Source organism: Paramisgurnus dabryanus, chromosome 6 (genome assembly GCF_030506205.2).
Source record: "Paramisgurnus dabryanus chromosome 6, PD_genome_1.1, whole genome shotgun sequence".
NCBI classification, from domain to species: Eukaryota; Metazoa; Chordata; class Actinopteri; order Cypriniformes; family Cobitidae; genus Paramisgurnus; species Paramisgurnus dabryanus.
Window position 1 is genome coordinate 6,926,639 of NC_133342.1, and position 18,085 is coordinate 6,944,723.

The following is an 18,085-nucleotide window of genomic DNA, read 5'->3' on the forward strand; positions in this document are numbered from 1 at the left end:
CGACTCACCACAGTGACTCAGCGCAAGTTCCCTCGAAAGATAAATGTAACAATGTATCTTAAAAGGCAACACGATGTAACCTTGCTCTCACTTGAAATGTGTCCCCACATTCAGTCCTTGAATTTGAAGGTATTGTACCTGGATAGTCCTTGAAAGGTCCTTGAATTTGAAGTTAACTAAGGTGTGGGAACCCTGTTCTATAACTATATAATGAAATAGCTTGGTTGACAGTGTGGCAGTTTTAATGGACAGAACATAGGAGGATAACAGAAAAGTGCTTAATAGTTTTTCTACATGTCAGATTAAACATAGAGGTCAGCTAGTGCAGGTGTACCTTAGCAGTGCAAAGGTCTTGGGTACAGGGTATTTATAAAATGTATGGCTTAAATGCATCATAAGTCACTTTGGATAAAATCATCTGCCAAATGCTTAAATGTAAAATGTTAAAAGAAGATAGTAGTGGATTGTAAAAAGTACTAAGAACATTTCTTGAACGTTAACAACATTCCCAAAAACATACTGCAAACATGAAAAGTGTCAATTTTTTGTTTGTTGTTTTTTTATGTTTCTTGGTTGTCTGAATGTTAGAGAAATGTTACATTCTATTATTTTCAAACGTTATGACAATGTTATGTTTTATTATTTTAAAACTGTCTAAATGTTCAGTTAAAATATTTCTGTAGAAAACACAATTCACTTATTAGGTTTAGATGTTGATTTTTGTTTCATTTAAAGTCACAATTATGGTGATCAGTGTTTGTTTTATTGCATTTATCATTTACAAAACAAGCAAAAAGTTAATATAGAAAACAGTTGTTTTAAACATTGTATGAACATTAAAACATGACAGTCGTCATAATGTTTGAAAATGATAGAATGTAACATTTCTTTAACGTTCACACAACCAAGAAACGTTCTTAAAACTGGACACTTGTCATATTGGCAGAGCGCGTTTGGGAATGTTGGAAACGTTCAAGCAACGTTACGTACTTTTCTCTGTTAGCAGCCCACTGTTATGACTACTGTACAACTTCATGTGCATGTGATTCATAACATTTGCCTCAATATTCACTTCAGTGGCAAACCGGATCTGTTTAAAAAAACAAAACTAGTTCCATAGCAACTTTTCCATTAACCTGATTGTTTAAGAATTCAAAGTCAAAAATCACACACACACACATGCATGTTTTCAGTTTGTTGTCCTTTCTTCGTTTCTACTTTTTGGAGGTTTGCATGATGCACACTAGATGAATTCCTAACCCAAGAGTTGTAATTAGGCGTTCGAGTATGTTCAAAATATCCAGATGTTATAAACATGTCTTGTCAAATCATGCAACCAATTACGGTGATTCAAACCACGGCTGCTTGGAGATTCCTCTTCAAGCGTTTTGGTTTTGAAAAACATGTCGTATTTACGTTTCTGAAGTATTTTAAGAGAGCAGCGCTTACTTCCAAATCTCATTTTATGTCATTGAAACCACCAGATAGAGTCTTTGCTTTTGAACGTACTGAAATGTTGCCGAAATACCAATCCTTTTTCCATACGTCCGGATTATAATTTGTGCCTCAGACAGGCAGACTACACAGACGTTTGACTATTTAGTAAAAGTTTTGTTAAAATATACATCCAGGGTGGGATTGTCATGTGACCCTTGAGTCACATGATATTATGAAAGCATTCTGAACTCGTTACCATGGTGATGGAGGCTGTAAGGTAGTGCTGTATAAATATTTAGCCCTTTTATTTAAGGTTCATTTCGATCACTTCTGAGAAACTTTGTGTGTTTATAACTTGTAACATTTAGCAAGCCAGATAAAGCTGGATTAGGAGTAAGCAATAGTGAATATGCATTTAAAACACTCAGAAGAAAGAGGTTGTAACTGTTTTGAAATAGTTTCCGGTTTTGGGGACAAACATGTATATTATAAAATAATAATTTAATTCTTAATAATGCTGTTTATATGTATGTTAAATATATTCCGTTGTCAAGTATATCTTTAAGAACAATATCATTGGCTCTCTCTAGTGGATGTCTGATGAGTTCGCAACTGCCCAACATTTTACGGCATATATTTTCCCTGAAGTTAAACTGTACATATAAATAATAAGATAAAGCAATAGTTGAGCAAAAAAAATTAACTTTTGTTATGATTTATTTACCCATGACTTAAAAAAGTATGCTATTGTGTTTTGTGACACACAAAATAACATTTTGGCAGGTAGGACCAAAGGTTTCAAACTCAAAATCTGGATCAGACCATAATTCACTAAAATCCCCCTTGTTCTCAAATATCATTCATGTTTATAGATATTCAAACTACAGGGAAAGAAAAGCATGCGTATTTTAAACAACAAGATGGCAAGTAAATGAGGAAGAAATCGAAACTTTTGGATAAACTTTTTAAACAGATTCTGTGTATATCATGTAAAATATTTCAAATGCAAAACCCTCAAAGCCTTGTAAATGAGCATTTTTATAAGACTCTTACGTGTATGTTCAGTAATTTCACTTTATTGGCAATGAAAAGGTTATTAGTCAGTAATTGAAATGTCTTATTTTCACAAACATCACTTTAGTCATTTCATTGGTATTTAACAAATTTGTTTGTCTTTTCCTGCAAAACCTTTTTATATTCACTTATTTGGAAAAGACAGTAAACAGTTGCACAATAACTAAAGATGCAACTAGAAACATTTCAGATGATGAAAATCAAAAATAAGAAACTGAACTGTATCTAAACTGACACATTAGGGGGCGCTGTGATCAATTCCACTGACACATTCGAGTTGTATGCAGGTCTAAGTACTTACAAGGGACACAAGTTTGAACTAGGGATGCTTAACGATTAATCGCGATTAAAGAATAAAAGTTTTTGTTTACATCATATATGTGTGTGTGTGAACTGTGTATAATAACTTTGTATAAATAAATGCACACACATGCATGTATATATTTAAGAAATGTTTACATGTGTATATACATTTGTATATTTACGTATAATTTATATTATACATAAATATAAATGCTTAATATATAAATATATATTTTTGTCTTAAAATTATACATGGATGCGTGTATATTTACATATACATAGTTTTTATACACAGTTTAGACACATATATGATGTAAACAAAAATTCTTATTCTGCTATAGATTAATCGCGATTAATCGTTAAGCATCCCTTGTTTGAACGTGATCCACAATCGTGTTTTTTTTGTCATCCAATTCATCTTTCTTTTTTTATGCTGAAAAAAATCAATGTGGCATTTTGCGGATTCTGCCAACATAGTAGTATTTTTGAATGGCCTAAGGTGGGGATTAAGCAGATTTAAAGAAAATGATAAACATATAACACGTGAAGAGAGTATCCGGTTAATATCGTACCGTTTAGCAGCTTTTGCATCTCAGTTCCTCATTTGCTGAGGCCATTCAAAAGTAGATTTTACTTTCACACACAACTCTGTCAAAGCCATAGAAACAGACAAAAAAAATATATATATATGTATTTTTTATTTTCATTTTCATAATTTTTCATATAGTTTTGTGATATTTCATATGCACATAGTTTCAGGCAGTGCATAATATTCCCATAGATATTTGTAACACACAAATTTGACACCAACTGATCCACAATGTTCACAAAATGACATCAGCACACGACCGGAGGAAGAGGAAATCTTTTTCAAATGATCTGTGATCTCCTGCAAACTGGCAAACTCCATCTTCTGCAGCAGTTTGTTCACTCACACAGTCAAACAATATTTCTTTTGTCACTTTCAACCCATGAATGAGACATTTGGCAGTATTTAACAGTATTGGCCAGTATTGTTTGTTATTTGATTTCCATGTTTTCTCTTTACTTCAAAACATTCATTCCCAGGCACTCGAAGAAAATCCACAACTACTGTTAGTAGAGTCGCACATAGCAAAAGCAATGTTAGCATCACTGCAGATTACCCTGTCGGAAGAATGTTTCTTTATTTTATTGCTACCATCTGTGAATTAGAAAGATGGGATTTGAAATGTCATTTTCCCCCACAGTGTTTGCAGAAAAGCTTACAATATTGCACAACTAAAAAATTCCATCTAAAACTCTGCTAATGCTCAAAAATATTTTTGTAAGCAGAATTAGACTCGTTTGAAGAAATCTTTGTGGTGTCGTCTGAGTAAAACCCAATGCCATGATGCCCAGGGTTGGGTGGGTGTTGGGTGGTTGCCAGGTCTTTGCTCTACAGTTACTACACTGTTCATAGTATTGGTATGTGGTTGCTTGGACTTCAATGGATACTTATTGGCCCAAGTGAAAATAATCCACCCTTAAGTCTCTGTTTTGTTTTATATATTGGTTTTATCATCTGGCAGGCAAAAAGTCCAACTTTTTTACAACTCTCAAAATTCGTCACAGTTTGAGGTACATTATGGGATAGGTGACGTAAAGAATTTAAATATCTTTTAATGTATAGCTTACTGTATTTTACACAGTAGTTAGCACTTTCAACTTTAATCTCTTAAAAGTGTCTCTAGCATCGGAGCAGTGTTTTACCCCTTTTGGATGCTTTAATTTCTTACAGTATGGCCTGACATACAGTACAGCACACCGGGTAGGCACTAGGCTAGCAGGAGGTCGATAGTCACAGCAAATGTGTATGCAAGTTTTTGTTTTTTAAGAGCTGTTTTCCAATTCACAGAAGTGGTCGCAATAAACAAATTATCATGAAGTCACAGTAAACTTGAGTCAAGTTTTAAGGAATATTCTGGGTTACATTAATAACTTAAGTCCTATGTACAACAACTGTGGTCACTTTTACCATAGAAAATTAGTTTGACTCATCCCCCAGTTTGTAAAAACTAAAGAGAAGTGCATTTAAGAATGAAAGGCTATGGGCAAGACATTGCACTGGTAAAAGCTTTATTAACTCTTTCCATGCCATTGACAAGTTATCTTGTCAATTAAGAGAAAACACTTCCCGGCCAATGAAGAGTTTTAGGACAATTAATATTAAAATACTGAGAAAATAAAGGGAAAGAGTTCAAATTAACTTAGTGGGATGAAATATGGGATTTCTTGTGGGATCCCTAAATGATCAGTCAAAAAAATTCATAGAGCTTAATTTACTTTGAACCCAGAACATTTGCTTATGTTTACTTATATAGCAAGTGTGCAAAACATTGTTATTTAAGAGATGCTAGAAAATTCTCTTTTGATAAATACTGGCATCCTGTTAAAATTACCATTTACATGTATTTTATAACACCATTTCCTAATTCCTCTCTAAATGAAATATTAATCAGAATGTCCACAGAAGAATGTCCACAAAAAAGAGCTGATAATGCAGTCTAAATATTTTTATCTGTGCCCAATAAAAAGCTGTTGACCTTTATAGAATATCTGTGAATTTTTACACTGTAAAAAAGATTTGTTGGTTCAATTTAAAAAGTAAGTGTTCATGCTGCCTTAAAATTGTCAGGTAGTCGGAGCCGATGGTGTAGGGCGGCCATTCCCAAACTGTGGTCCGCGGACCACTAGTGGTCCATGAGGGTACTGCAGGTGGTCCATGTAAAGGCAAAATAAAATATAAAATAATATATTTTTTTAAGAAAAATATATTTTTTTAAGAATATGTTTTAAGAATCTGTAGTACTGATGTGATGACCAGTTATAGTTTTAGTGCTAGTAAGCCTATTTAGAGGTGCAGATAAATTCAGGACTTTATTATGAGTATTATGAGGTGGTCTGCGAAAACACACAAAAATTTTGAAAACCCCTGGTGTAGGGGACAGTGCTCCGACATATGGTGCAGACGCACTTCCGGCGACCCGAGTTCGAATCCCGGCTCGAGGTCCTTTGCCGATCCCATACCCCTCTCTCCACCCTGACTTTCCTGTCACCTCGTGATTACTGTCTATCAAATAAAGGCAAAATGGGCCTTATATTTTAAATAAAATAAAAATAAAAAATTTGTCAGGTAATTCAACTTTAAAATATTAGTTAATTTGAGAAAAATATTGTTGAGTCAACAATTGTATTAACTTAAAACTTTAAAAGAACATTTCATGAAAATCTGACGTTTTTCCATGTTTAAGTGCTATAATAGGGTCCCAAGTGCTTCTATCAACTTAGAAAATGTGAAAAAGAACAACCCAAAAACGTAGTTTTGATAAACCATTCTCTGCAAGCACGTTAAAAAATAGGTCACTGAAATTTGGCTCCCCTTGTGATGTCAGAAGGGGATAATACAGCCCCTTTATCTGCACTATCCAACCACGTCACTGCAATTTAGTGCAGAGATCAGCTCATTTGCATGTTAAAGGACACACCCAAAAACGGCACATTTTTGCTCACACCTACAAAGTGGCAATTTTAACATGTTATAATAAATTATCTATATGATATTTTGAGCTAAAACTTCACATGTGTACTCTGGGGACACCAAAGATTTTTTTGACATCTTAAAGTTTTGTGAAATGTCCCCCAGCACAAACACTTACTTCTTTAAGTTGAACCAACATCTTTTTTTACAGTGTAGTGTAATTTCATTGGAGTAATCTGTGTATTCATTGCAAAAATAATCATCATTTATTTTTGGTTTTCTCAAATATTTCTGCCTTTAGGTCATCTCAGGAAGTTCATGCTTACAAGATGAAATATTGTGATGTAGAAAAACACAATATGAAGATAAAGATTAGCTTTGTGTTTAATGTTTTATCCATGTATTTTATCTTTCTTGTGCTGCCTCAGAGAATGCTGAGAGATTTAGTTTCCGAAATGAACTAAAGGCAGAATAAACTTCAAAATTTTTTACTTTGATATAAGCCACTGTTTGCATATGTTTGTTCAGTTATCATAAATAATTTGAGTTTTATCTCGTTGCTTTTATTTGGTCAAATATAAACAGTTTTCTTCAACTATACACTCTGCTCGATGCTTTATATGTCAGACAGCAGATATCTCCACTCTTTTGTTCAACATGTGTGTAATTATCTCCCAATGGCCAGACCTCCGGTTCTTAATCCATTTTGCATTTGACTTTGTTGTCATGGTAACCGTTGTAAGGCTTTCCAGAAGCCACATTTTATTCTTGCATAGACAGCCGGTCTGTCCCACTTAAGCTTAATCATACAGTACAACATAATTACTGTATGCTCTCCTCACATTACATGTGAATGGATCAACCTGATGGTTAAATATTCATAACATAATTTGAATAAATCTGCAACCCAGACCTGAACATTTGCAATTCTTTACATAACGTAACAGTATGTATACCGTGCGTGTGCCGCAGTTGCTGCAATGCACTGTTGTAGCTTATAGCTTGTTTTTCCCACAGCACCATATCAAATTGTGACCATCAGCATCATTATAGCTCTCCGCACTCCCTGAATCCGCTCTAATGTCTGACTGCATGGTTGCTAGGAGACGAAATGGTGCGCCTGGCTGGCATGAAATCTCCCAACGCGATGGTTGATTTCCATTTGATAGTATTTGCTTGTCATATTATTGTCCTTCATGTGAAGCAACATCTGTTCAATTCATACAATTTGTTTCAAGTAAAATCATGATGCGAAGCTAGCGTGTGTTGTTTACAGTACATTATCTTTGTTCCACCTCATATGGCTCAAGGAGTTAGATACAGGATTCAATATTTTATGAGATCTTAACTCTTAAGTGATGGATTTGTTTCATGAGGGAAGACATTAAAATGTGTTGATCTGAATATTAGTACTAGTACAGTATGATCGAGTTATTCAGAACATTTACCAGTGTGTGATGTGAACACAAGTTCTGTACAAACTTCCTTATAAAGTCAACGTGAAACCGACCCTTTTTTTTGAGCACATATTTGTGAACAATAATATGTGACATAACAACGTGCCATGCCTCCCATTTGACTTGTATTTTTGGTTGATATCACCAAATCCCCTTAATTTTTCTTATACTCCTCCCCTCCAAACACCTGGCTTCATTCATTCTTCATTCTTTACCATCCCATTTAGCTCCATTCAATTTACGTAGTTAAATACGAATGCCGTTTCATGTTGACTTTAAACACTCCCCATCACAATCGAACATCCTTCCAAAACAACCTTGCCGACTGCCATCTTATCTCGTCCAATCCGGACACAAATGCTTAGACACACTTGATTTCGTCCTCTAGTGGACACCCAGTCCTTGTGTTTAAACAGCACAAGAAGGAAAGATATATTGTCCAAAGGTAGCACAGAGAGATACAAAGGCATCACGATGTTATAAATCGCCATTATTGGTCTAAAAATCAGCTGCTTTTTTCACTTCGCTGGATCTCTCTGAAAGAGTCCCAATCTTTCTTACCCTCTTCATGGCACCCGCTTGGACTTTCTGACCAAAAATCAGCTCTCAGCCAAGTCGACGGTCTCGCCATACGCAGCACCTGTCATCAACAGCCTTCTGATTGGTTTGCCCCAAAAACGTCAATCTGTGGTTACTTGTTAAGGGGCTTGTTGACCTTGAGAGTCCCGTTGCTGATGGCCAAGTTAAGCATCTGGACGGGTGTCGCGTTGTCAGTCGCGGTCTGATCAGCTGTTACCGTGGCAACCGTATCTTTTTTGGAAATGTCAGGTTCCCAAAGGAAAAACTCATGCAGGAGCGTGTTGACTGTCTCGGGGCATTCCATCATCACCATGTGACTGCCTTCCTCGATCACTTTCAGAAACGCAAACAAGAGGATCTAAAAAAAAGATAAAGCACAATAAAAATTTTTTTTTGTTATTATGCATTAAACAAAAGTGAAGATTAGGATTTTCAAAGGGTCCACGTCTCTTGTCTATGTACTATGAAAGAATACAATTATTTAATGTAAGAAATTGCGCCAAAGCTATCAAATCTTCTTTAGTATTTCTTTAATCCTTTTGCATTAAAACTTAAAACTGCTTTTAGTAACTTTAAATCGTTAAAAAATTAATTTGTTATTGATGAAATTATGTATGGTAAACATTGAGACCCTCTGATCTAACCAAAAGAGGTCTTCACAAGAGTTAAAGCAGTACAATGAGACACCAGTCTTTCATTCAGCGCACATCTGCGTGTGGACATGCGTAATGCTTTTCTGCTCATGAACAGCCCATTACAGTACAGAGACACTCTTGTGTGCAAAAGATGAATCGTAAGAGAGATTTGGAGTTTTGGGTGAGACAACATCCTAGTGTTTCTCCTCTCACTTTGTTCAGACAGATTTACATGAAAGGCTGCGTCCCAGTCCACATACTATTCATAGTATCAGGGTTCCAACAGGTCATGGAGTTCAAACGACCCGACAGCCCACGACCCGAATATCATTTAAAATATTTTTGGCTTTGGATGACTCGTAACCGCGGGTGACTGCGGGTGACCGCAGGCACCCATTCATTTTGGATTAACACGCGCATCACTAGATCTGTGCATGCTTTTTGGGGTAACATTACCCAGAATTCCTTGTGCTGTGGAAGACACCTGTAACTGTTCTAATTTGACCTGTTTAGTTGTAAACAGTACAAATGCGAAGTTAAAGGTACAAACACAGACTTTGTCTGTGAACCTAAAACTAGTTCAGCCAAAAATTTATATTTTGGTTTTTATTTACTTATTTTTATCCAAATATACTAGTCAACATTTGAAGTGGATCAAAACCTCTTATAAAAGTTCAACTTCCAATACCCATTCTTGTCTTTGGACAACTTTGGATCAACTTTTCTAATCCACTTCAAATATTGTAAAAAAGCAGCTAAAACATAAGTTAAAACAACTTGGTTATGCAAGTCAATTCAACCTACTTTTTAAGTTTTGACTTGTGATAAATTGACTTAACTTATACAAACAAGTTGAATAACTTAGGGGTGGTTTCCCAGACAGGGATAAGCTTAAGCCAGGACTAGGCCTTAGTTTAATTAGGAAATATAAGTTTTAACAAACATGCCTTACTAAAAACATTACTTGTGTGCATTTTGAGGCAAAACAAAGGGCATTGATGTATTTTAAGATATTTTAGTGAAAGTTGTTTTCAGTTTGCCTGTCCGGCAAACTGCCCCTTAATGTGTTAAGTTAAAGTAACATAAAAATAAATGTTGATTTGACAATGCAATGAAAGTGAATAGTGACTGAGAGCCACTTATGGTGTACCATACCTTGAAGAAATAATACATTTTATAATAATGCATTTGGCTGCATGCTTATGCTGACATTGTTAACAGGGCTCACACAAGAATCATTCATAGTGCAGTAAAATGCATTTGGGGTTTAGATTTGATGGGTGCTAACTGACCTCTGCCATTCTCTGGTCCTCCTCAATTGGCACAAATTTGTCGTACATGCCATGGACCAGCAGTATGGGTACGGTCAGCTCTGCGTGATAAACTTCATCCCCTTCGGGCCAGTACTGACCACTCATCATCGCTCGGAGCACAAATGGAGAAACGTTAAACGCATTTCCCTCTTTCAGCAGTTGTTTCTCTTTCGCACCCTGCCTGGCAAAGCCGGCTCTATGTGAAAGATCAGGAGAAGAAACACATGAAATGTAAGATGATTAAGAACAAGATTTTGAGACATTTTACAAACTTTTAAATACATATATATTTGAGTAGGTTTGAACGCTGTTTTCTAATGTGTCTGTTTTCTAACTTTTTTGCTTGTTATGTAAATGATAGAAAAAAAAACAATTGGCATTTTATAATTTTTAAACTGTTATAAAACATTATTTCTGAATTTTCTGTAAAAATATTGCTGTATAAAACACAATTCACTTATTATGTTTAGATGTTGATGTTTTGTTTCATTTAAAGCCACCATTATGGTGATCAGTGTTTGTTTTAGTTGGGCTCTTGACCCTTGATTTTTTGTTGCTAGTTTTTCCCTGGTATCATTAACGTTGTGTGTATAAAACCTCAAAGCACAAAGTTGAAAATGTTCAAGGAACATTCGTAGAATTTTTCTCTGTTAGCTGGGATGAAATGTATCATTTAATAGGTAATGTCTTACTTGAGAAAGCTCCAGGCCAGACATGGAGAGAGACAGTGCAGGACACAGGAGGGCAGCTGAAAGATGGAGCACAGGCTGGGTTCAAGTGCTGTGGGTCCTCCTCCATTAATCATAACCACCTTATGCACCTGTTCGGGGTACTCATGAGCCAGGAATGTACAGAACGAAACCCTTCAGACAAACAGAAGAATTCTTAACATTAAAACAATGTATCATTATAAATAAGAAAGTTTTTCTGTAAAATATCCATAAAAATGTGGGCATATTTGGCTGCCAATATGCCAATATGAAACCGATGAATTAAAGTGGGTAAAAAAAGTTTTTTTTTTGGCTCACTGTGAAGTTATCATATTTTCATTTGTAGTATTTTTGACATTTTTAGAATACATTGCATTGAATTGCTTACCCATAGGAGTGACCAATGAGGATGTTCCGTTTTCTTGCATATCTCTTAAATATGGCACGCAGATCCTCTGCCAGGGCGTAGAAGGTGTATGCCGCTGCAATCTGTGGGGCGGTACTGGCACCATGACCTGCCAGATCAGGAGCGATGACCTCGTAACCCAGCCGTGAGAAGAAATCCAACTGACTGCCCCAGATATCCAACGAACCGCCAACACCGTGAATGAAGAACAGCGCCACATCCGAGTGCGTCCCCTTACAGCTGCTGATGCAACGCTCCGTATCAATCAGCACGGTACGCTTGGGTTTCCGTCGACGACGCCTGGGTGGAGGGGCGGGTTTCTGTTGGTCAGAGGTGGGAAGAGGTGGAACGGGTTTGGGATCCGGGGACGAGGGTGCAGTGGTGTAGTCGGACAGCTCCACCTCAACGGTTGTACATTGTTCCACGTCTCCATTCTGGCACTGCAGGATCTCGGAGTGGAGAACATCACCCAGGTTCTCGATCACTAGTTGCCCGTTGCGGTACACAGTTATTTTGCGTTTGCAGTGGACGCTGATGTCAGTGTCTGGCTGCTCATCTGTCGTAGCGGGTCGTTCTGGGAGGATGTGACGCACACGCAGCACTCGACCCGGCTTGACCTCCACAAACTCGAATGCGTCGGCCGGCTTACCGTCAGACGACTCGACCGGCAGTACAACGCCGGTCTTTCCCATCAGACAACAGAAGATGCTCTCTGTAATGCTGGTCAACATCTTTCTGGTTTACCTGAAAACATAGTTAAAGTCTGCTCAGTTGGTTACATCTAAGGGTGTTTTCACATATGTTGGTGCGCACAGTGGTGCGGCCTCGGACCACACCAAAATACATTGTATCATTTTTGTTCACATATGTTGTTTTTACCGTACTCGAAATGCTGCACTGTACACCATGTGACAACGGTCAGCGCTGTCATTGGTCTCTGACAGCTCTTACCATCTCATGACCACCCCTCATGTTTCCACGACAACCAGCCTGACAGGAAAAGCGAGGCTAGCAAGATATGGAGATAAACGATGCACGTCTTTGCGAAGTTTCTTTGCTTTAACGCGAAATTGCGCAACTGTTCTATTAAAAGCCCTTCTCACGGAGACAGCACTAATTTTTATGTGTGGAGGAGCGCTTTGCATTTATAAAAACATCAGCTCAAACATCCAGATGACAGTGTTTCTCTGCAACGGACCAAGATTGCCTTGTTTGTTGTTAACCCACAATATAACACCCGGCTCACGTCACGACAGAAGCCCAGTGGATCAAACATGTGGAGAACTTCCTGTTTTTGGTTCGGCCCGAGGTCGAGCAGCGTTCACACCAGGGATGGGTCACACCAGAGTTCAGCCGCTCCGAGACCACCTGTTTAGAGCGATCTCGGAGCGGGCGTTTAATGCGCACCAGAGTGCGGCTGTTGTGTTCACACCCAAACGAACCGTACTCCGACCGGCTGACTTTTTGCTTCGCTGCCTTATGAAGCAATGACTTCGGCGGCATGAAGGCAGCAGTGGGAAATGCATTCAGACAGCCTTTATATGCAGCGTAACGGAATTCTGTTTGAACAGAGTGCCTTTGTGATAACTAATCCCAAACCTACAATACTAATTTCTCGCTAGAAATGCAATCAGAAGGTGTAAAAAGTGAAAATAAAACTTCATTTACACTAAATTTGTGCTTTCTTGGTCGCCATTTTATTTTTCCGAACTTGACCAGGAATCACATTCCCCGCGCACGCCCATGCATAGAATTGTGGGACAAGACAATGAAGGTATCTCAGAAAACAGGAAGTAAACCAACAATCGATTCGGACATGCCTTCAAATGCTGCCTCCGAAGGTATCATTTTAGAGATTTTGGACGCATCCCAGGTGTGAATGTGAATGTTTCTCTCTCGCCTACTTGTGATCCGATCTTCGACCAAAACGCATTTTAATACCAGGTGTAAACAGGGCCTAGGTGGCATCCTGCAACAGTTGTACTCTTAACTAGGCCTTAACTCACCCCAGAAATGAACCTCTTTAAAATCAGAGGTTAATCCTTTACCAAAGTAGATGCTAGAATAAAAGTTCATCACTTGGTCCTAGATAAAGAAATGAATCCGTGATCATCTAAGTGAATTATTACCATATGCATTGAGTTTAAATCTAGCTAACATCACTGCAGACCCAGCTGGGTAATGATGTGTTATTTCATTATGATGGGTATTGCCAAACCCCCTGCAGTCTTTGTGTGAAGTTCAGCTTTGCTGTTTTGCACAATAGAAGTGCTGCATTGCTGTTACTGTGAGTGGCGTATGACAGCTGCTGTCAGCGCATTAGCAAAGATACCATAAAAAACATAGCAGAGAGAGAGAAAGATCCAGATAGCCTGTACTATTTACATGCACAAAACCCTTTCGCTTTTAAAGACATTTAAATAAAAATAATATGTTTAATCAGTTATCTACATTTTTTGTACCCCCATATTCCATATTGTCAAATAGTTGTCCTCAACCTAATCCATGCACTTATTTATTCAACTTTCAGATGATAAGAAAAAAACCCTTATGGTTGGTTTTATTGTCATATGTTTGGGAGAAATCCTTCAATGCAACACTCATAGAGTACTCAAGTGATATTATAACTGTAACAGAATGTGCTTCATGTTACTTTGAGTCCTGACACTGATATCCTAGCAAGCAGAGAAGATGCAGTGATTCACATTGTGACCTAGACAGAGATCTAAAAATACCCCGGGCTCCTCCAGCGGGCTTTCCTTTTTGTCCTAATGGAGAATATCCATTATATCACATGAGTATATACAGTAGTAATACCTGCCTTACAAATGAACAGAAATAAAGATCATTCTGTGAAAATATAACCTTGATATCTTTAATATTGTTACTAAAATCATAGATATAATTTAAAATGTGCCTTGTGGTTTATTTTGTAATGCAACTCTTTCTTGTTTGAGTTTAACATTATGAACAGACACTTTTGATGAGACACCAGTAAACAAAAACACAATATTTACTCCCACTCTCTCATTATATGTCTATACTGTCTTTGTTCGTTTCTCCTTTCACCTTTTATCGTGCTCTGTTTTACCCAGATTCATCTCTCAGGTGCTATACATTATTCAGACTGAGCAAAGGAAGGTTTTTAGCAGTTATGTATTATTAATAATCAAATGTAGAGCTGCTGCCAAACATCTCGTCTCGTCTCGTTGTCTTGCGTTGATAGATTTCAGTCATTCAGTCGAATTGTTTTCTTTTTAAATTGTGAAATGCTAATACTATAAATTGTGATTATAAATATTAATAATCTGCAATATGCTGTAGTGCAACAAAAATATTTCACTCTTAAAAACAAAGCATCGCTGTGAAGAACCTTTTAAGGACCTTTCTTTTAAAAGTGTTAGACACTTATTAACTCATATATTAAATAAATTAAACAATGAATTTAAAAATATTAAATCACGTTACATTAACTTGTGAGAACAACATGAAATTGTTTTGAATGTTGTTTACCCTTTCATTTAATAAAACCATGACTTAAGTGTTGTACTTTCTTGTAGCTGTCTTGTGTTTTGTAGTCTTTTATTTTGAAACGATCTGTATTGTAGTTCTATATGTTCATGGTCATTGTATATGTTACATGTTGTGATATAAGACTTTTATCTGCACATTAATCCTGCCTTGGGTTCATGTTTAGACAATATGTTACCATGTTAAAAAGTGTCTTACATTTTTTTTTGGGGGGGGGACTGCCGTACCAACAACTTTCTGCATTTGTAGACTTTCCGGCATCCTCAAGAAATTGCTGTTTTTGCTAAAAAGCTACTCTTGCCCTGTTGGCAGCCACTGCAGCTGTAAAATGTGTCGACTTCAGCACCTACGTAAAAAAAAATCAATGCCCGCGCTGACTCGGAGTCATATGCAATGAGGTTGATAGTATCTTTTTCACAAATAAGGCAGCCAAAAGAAATCTTTAGGCTAGGACCTGTGATTAGAAACCCACCGATATTTTACTAATCTGATATTTAGAAAGGTGGACGATTTGGGTCATTCAGATACGCTCTAAAAAATACTGGGTTATTTTCAACCCAGCATTTGTCAAAAAGACACTTTTTTAACCCCAAAATGCTGGGTTGTTCTGCTGGGTCAGATACATAAATGTTTTGGGGGGGGGGGTAATTTAACCCTACAGCTTGACCCAATGCTGGTTTGAAAATAACCCAGCATTTTTAGAGTGTACTGTATACACTCATAATACAATATAATCAAAGCAAATGAGATGTGGGCAGCAAAATGTCTGAAATGAAGTGGATGCTTGTTTTCCTGAATGTTGCTTGTTGAATGATCCTAGACCATCAAGAAAAAGACTGATGAGAGTTCAGCATCCAATAGGTGCAACAGTGATATGGGGAAGGAGGCATCGATCGTGCAAACTAGCTAAATGAATCTCCTGGATCAGGTGAGGTTTACCGCATATTCACAAGGAAACTCATAGAATGTTCCAGACTAGATAGATGCACATGTATAGAGAGAAACAGAAGGACAAAATGATGATAATCTTTACATTTAAATGTGTGTCTGTCTGATGTAAATGACCTAATAGATCGATTAAGTTTATTTAAAGAATATTGTTCCAAAACAACTTTAAAAACAGTCCTTAGCAAGGGCATAAATTTGGTTTGAACATTGGAGGGGTTGAAGTAAAAATCTGTGCATGTTTTTTTATTAACAATTGCATACATTTTGGGGGTTTGCAATTGCTAGTTTGTTTACCCCTGCCCCCCCATTTCCCCCAGAAACTATATCTTCTGTCCTTATATACCCCAATAATCAAAACTCTTATTACTAATAATTAATTACAAAAATAAAGTGATCCGGTTAAACCAAAGTTACTGACTTTGTACATTTCTGATATATTGAGGTCACTAAAACCTTCAAAATCCATAAAAAAGATTTACAACATTAAAATATTCCATCTTTCAATAAAAGTTCCAATCAGTCATTTATATATAAACTGTGTCGTGTTTTATCTCTAATAGTGTGAGTTAGGGTTTAATACACCATATGGTGTTATTATTATCATTTTACTATTGCATGATGATGACAGAGCTGTTTTGAAATGGAAACTGCTTTATAAATCCAATCCTACATGAAATACACAGCAAACACTTCCATGCATGCATTGCCCCACATTTGCCGAGTGGGAGTGTGTTTTGGTGTGTCATCACTTGGTCTGCATTGCAGAAATGGAGTGTGTAGGCAGACTGCTGTATACAGTACACTGCTATAGTAACCCACATCAAGAACAGTACGTACAGTCTCATTGAAGCCGGGCCATTATGCACAAAAGCATGCTTTTATTTAAATTGTGCAAGTTAATATATAATGCTTGTCCAATAAAATGATGTGATGCATGCTACAAAAAGCATAAGTAGGCTAAACCCCTCTAAAATATTTGTTATTTTTTAAAGCTACTTTGTTAATGTTAACTATTGTTTGGTTGCAATCCACTGATGGGGTTGCCATGGTTTGTTCTGCATGCGATACATTGTAACATTTCAACACATCAAATGTCATTGACGAATCGGTTGCTGCGCAACGCGTGTATCAGGGATGCAGGGCTGCAAAACATCGTCGCATCATACAATATGCATAAATAGTTATAAAGCATGCGTATTTGTTATTATTGTAAACATTAATTTGACATATAACCAAAACCATATTACCTTACCTGAACCGATGATTTTTGTGAAGAAAAGGATTCGCACTGAAGTCCACGATGCAGCAATGATGCATTAAAATCAAGTCAATTATGATAGGCTATCTCTAATCTGTTGCGTTTAGCAGTTTAATCTGATTCTGCAAAGCAGATGAGATGTGTCACAACGCTTCCTCATTCTACATGTATGATATTAAAATTTCATTAAAGCAAATGCACGCCGATTAAACGACCGATCCGTGTTTTTGGCATGGCGCACCAAAAGGAAGGGCTGCATCTCCCCTTCGCATCCTGACGGGCGGGCAGTTATCCACACCAGTGCCCTTGTTTTCTCCTGTAGTCTGTAAGCATATCTCGGTTCGTTTTCTGTTTGATTGACAGGTCGTATAACAAACAGCGAAGCTTCCGTCACTGGATGCTGACCAATACAATGTCTCCTGGCGCTGTTGCTAAGCCCAGATGAGATAGAAAGCAAGAACAGCAGATTGTTTTTCATGCATGGCACACAAACATATATGTGCCTTTAGTAGCGTTCTGGATTGTAAGTTTATGTTTTGTCACAGAAAGTGATATTTTCTAAAATAAATGTGATTTCTAAAACCAAGTTATTTTATTGAATATATTAAACTATACTAGCAATGCTGCACTACAAAAAAATGTTAGGGTTATTCAGTGTTTGGTCAAAAAGGGACTTTTGTTCATAATAATAAGTCATAATTTAACATACATTATGCTGGGTTGTTTTAACCCATTATTGGGTCAAATCAAAACAATTTCAGGGTTATTTTGACCCAACAGCTAGGTTAATCCCTTTTTGACCCAATGCTGGGTTTAAAATAACCCAGCATTTTTTGAAATGTGGGTTTTATAGGCCTATATTAAATATATATTAACCCAACTGTTGTGTTTAAGTTAACTTACAGTATGCTGATTAGTTTATGATATGATGTATA

The 18,085-nt window shown here is 36.9% G+C and overlaps 1 protein-coding gene across 1 annotated transcript; it reads right to left on the reverse strand.

Moving 5' to 3' along the window:
- Positions 1–7,568: 7,568 nt before the first annotated feature.
- On the reverse strand, positions 7,569–17,489 carry abhd8a (abhydrolase domain containing 8a). The gene is made up of 5 exons (XM_065262239.2): positions 17,145–17,489; positions 11,396–12,157; positions 10,990–11,160; positions 10,277–10,493; positions 7,569–8,707 (listed from the first exon to the last, which is right to left on the reverse strand). Exons 2-5 carry the CDS (start codon positions 12,142–12,144, stop codon positions 8,462–8,464), a joined length of 1,383 nt encoding a protein of 460 aa, XP_065118311.1. The 5' UTR covers positions 12,145–12,157; positions 17,145–17,489; the 3' UTR covers positions 7,569–8,461.
- Between the last annotated feature and the right edge of the window lie 596 nt (positions 17,490–18,085).

What these genes read in the sequence shown, in the direction of transcription:
- abhd8a (XM_065262239.2), bottom strand. Translation starts at nt 12,144, where the DNA reads ATGTTGACCAGCATTACAGAGAGCATCTTCTGTTGTCTGATGGGAAAG. An exon ending in CTCATTGGTCACTCCTATGG is followed by an intron (nt 11,161 to 11,395) that starts GTAAGCAATTCA and finishes GTTTGTCTGAAG; the next exon opens with GGTTTCGTTCTGTACATTCC. An exon ending in AGGACCAGAGAATGGCAGAG is followed by an intron (nt 8,708 to 10,276) that starts GTCAGTTAGCAC and finishes TCTTTTTTTTAG; the next exon opens with ATCCTCTTGTTTGCGTTTCT.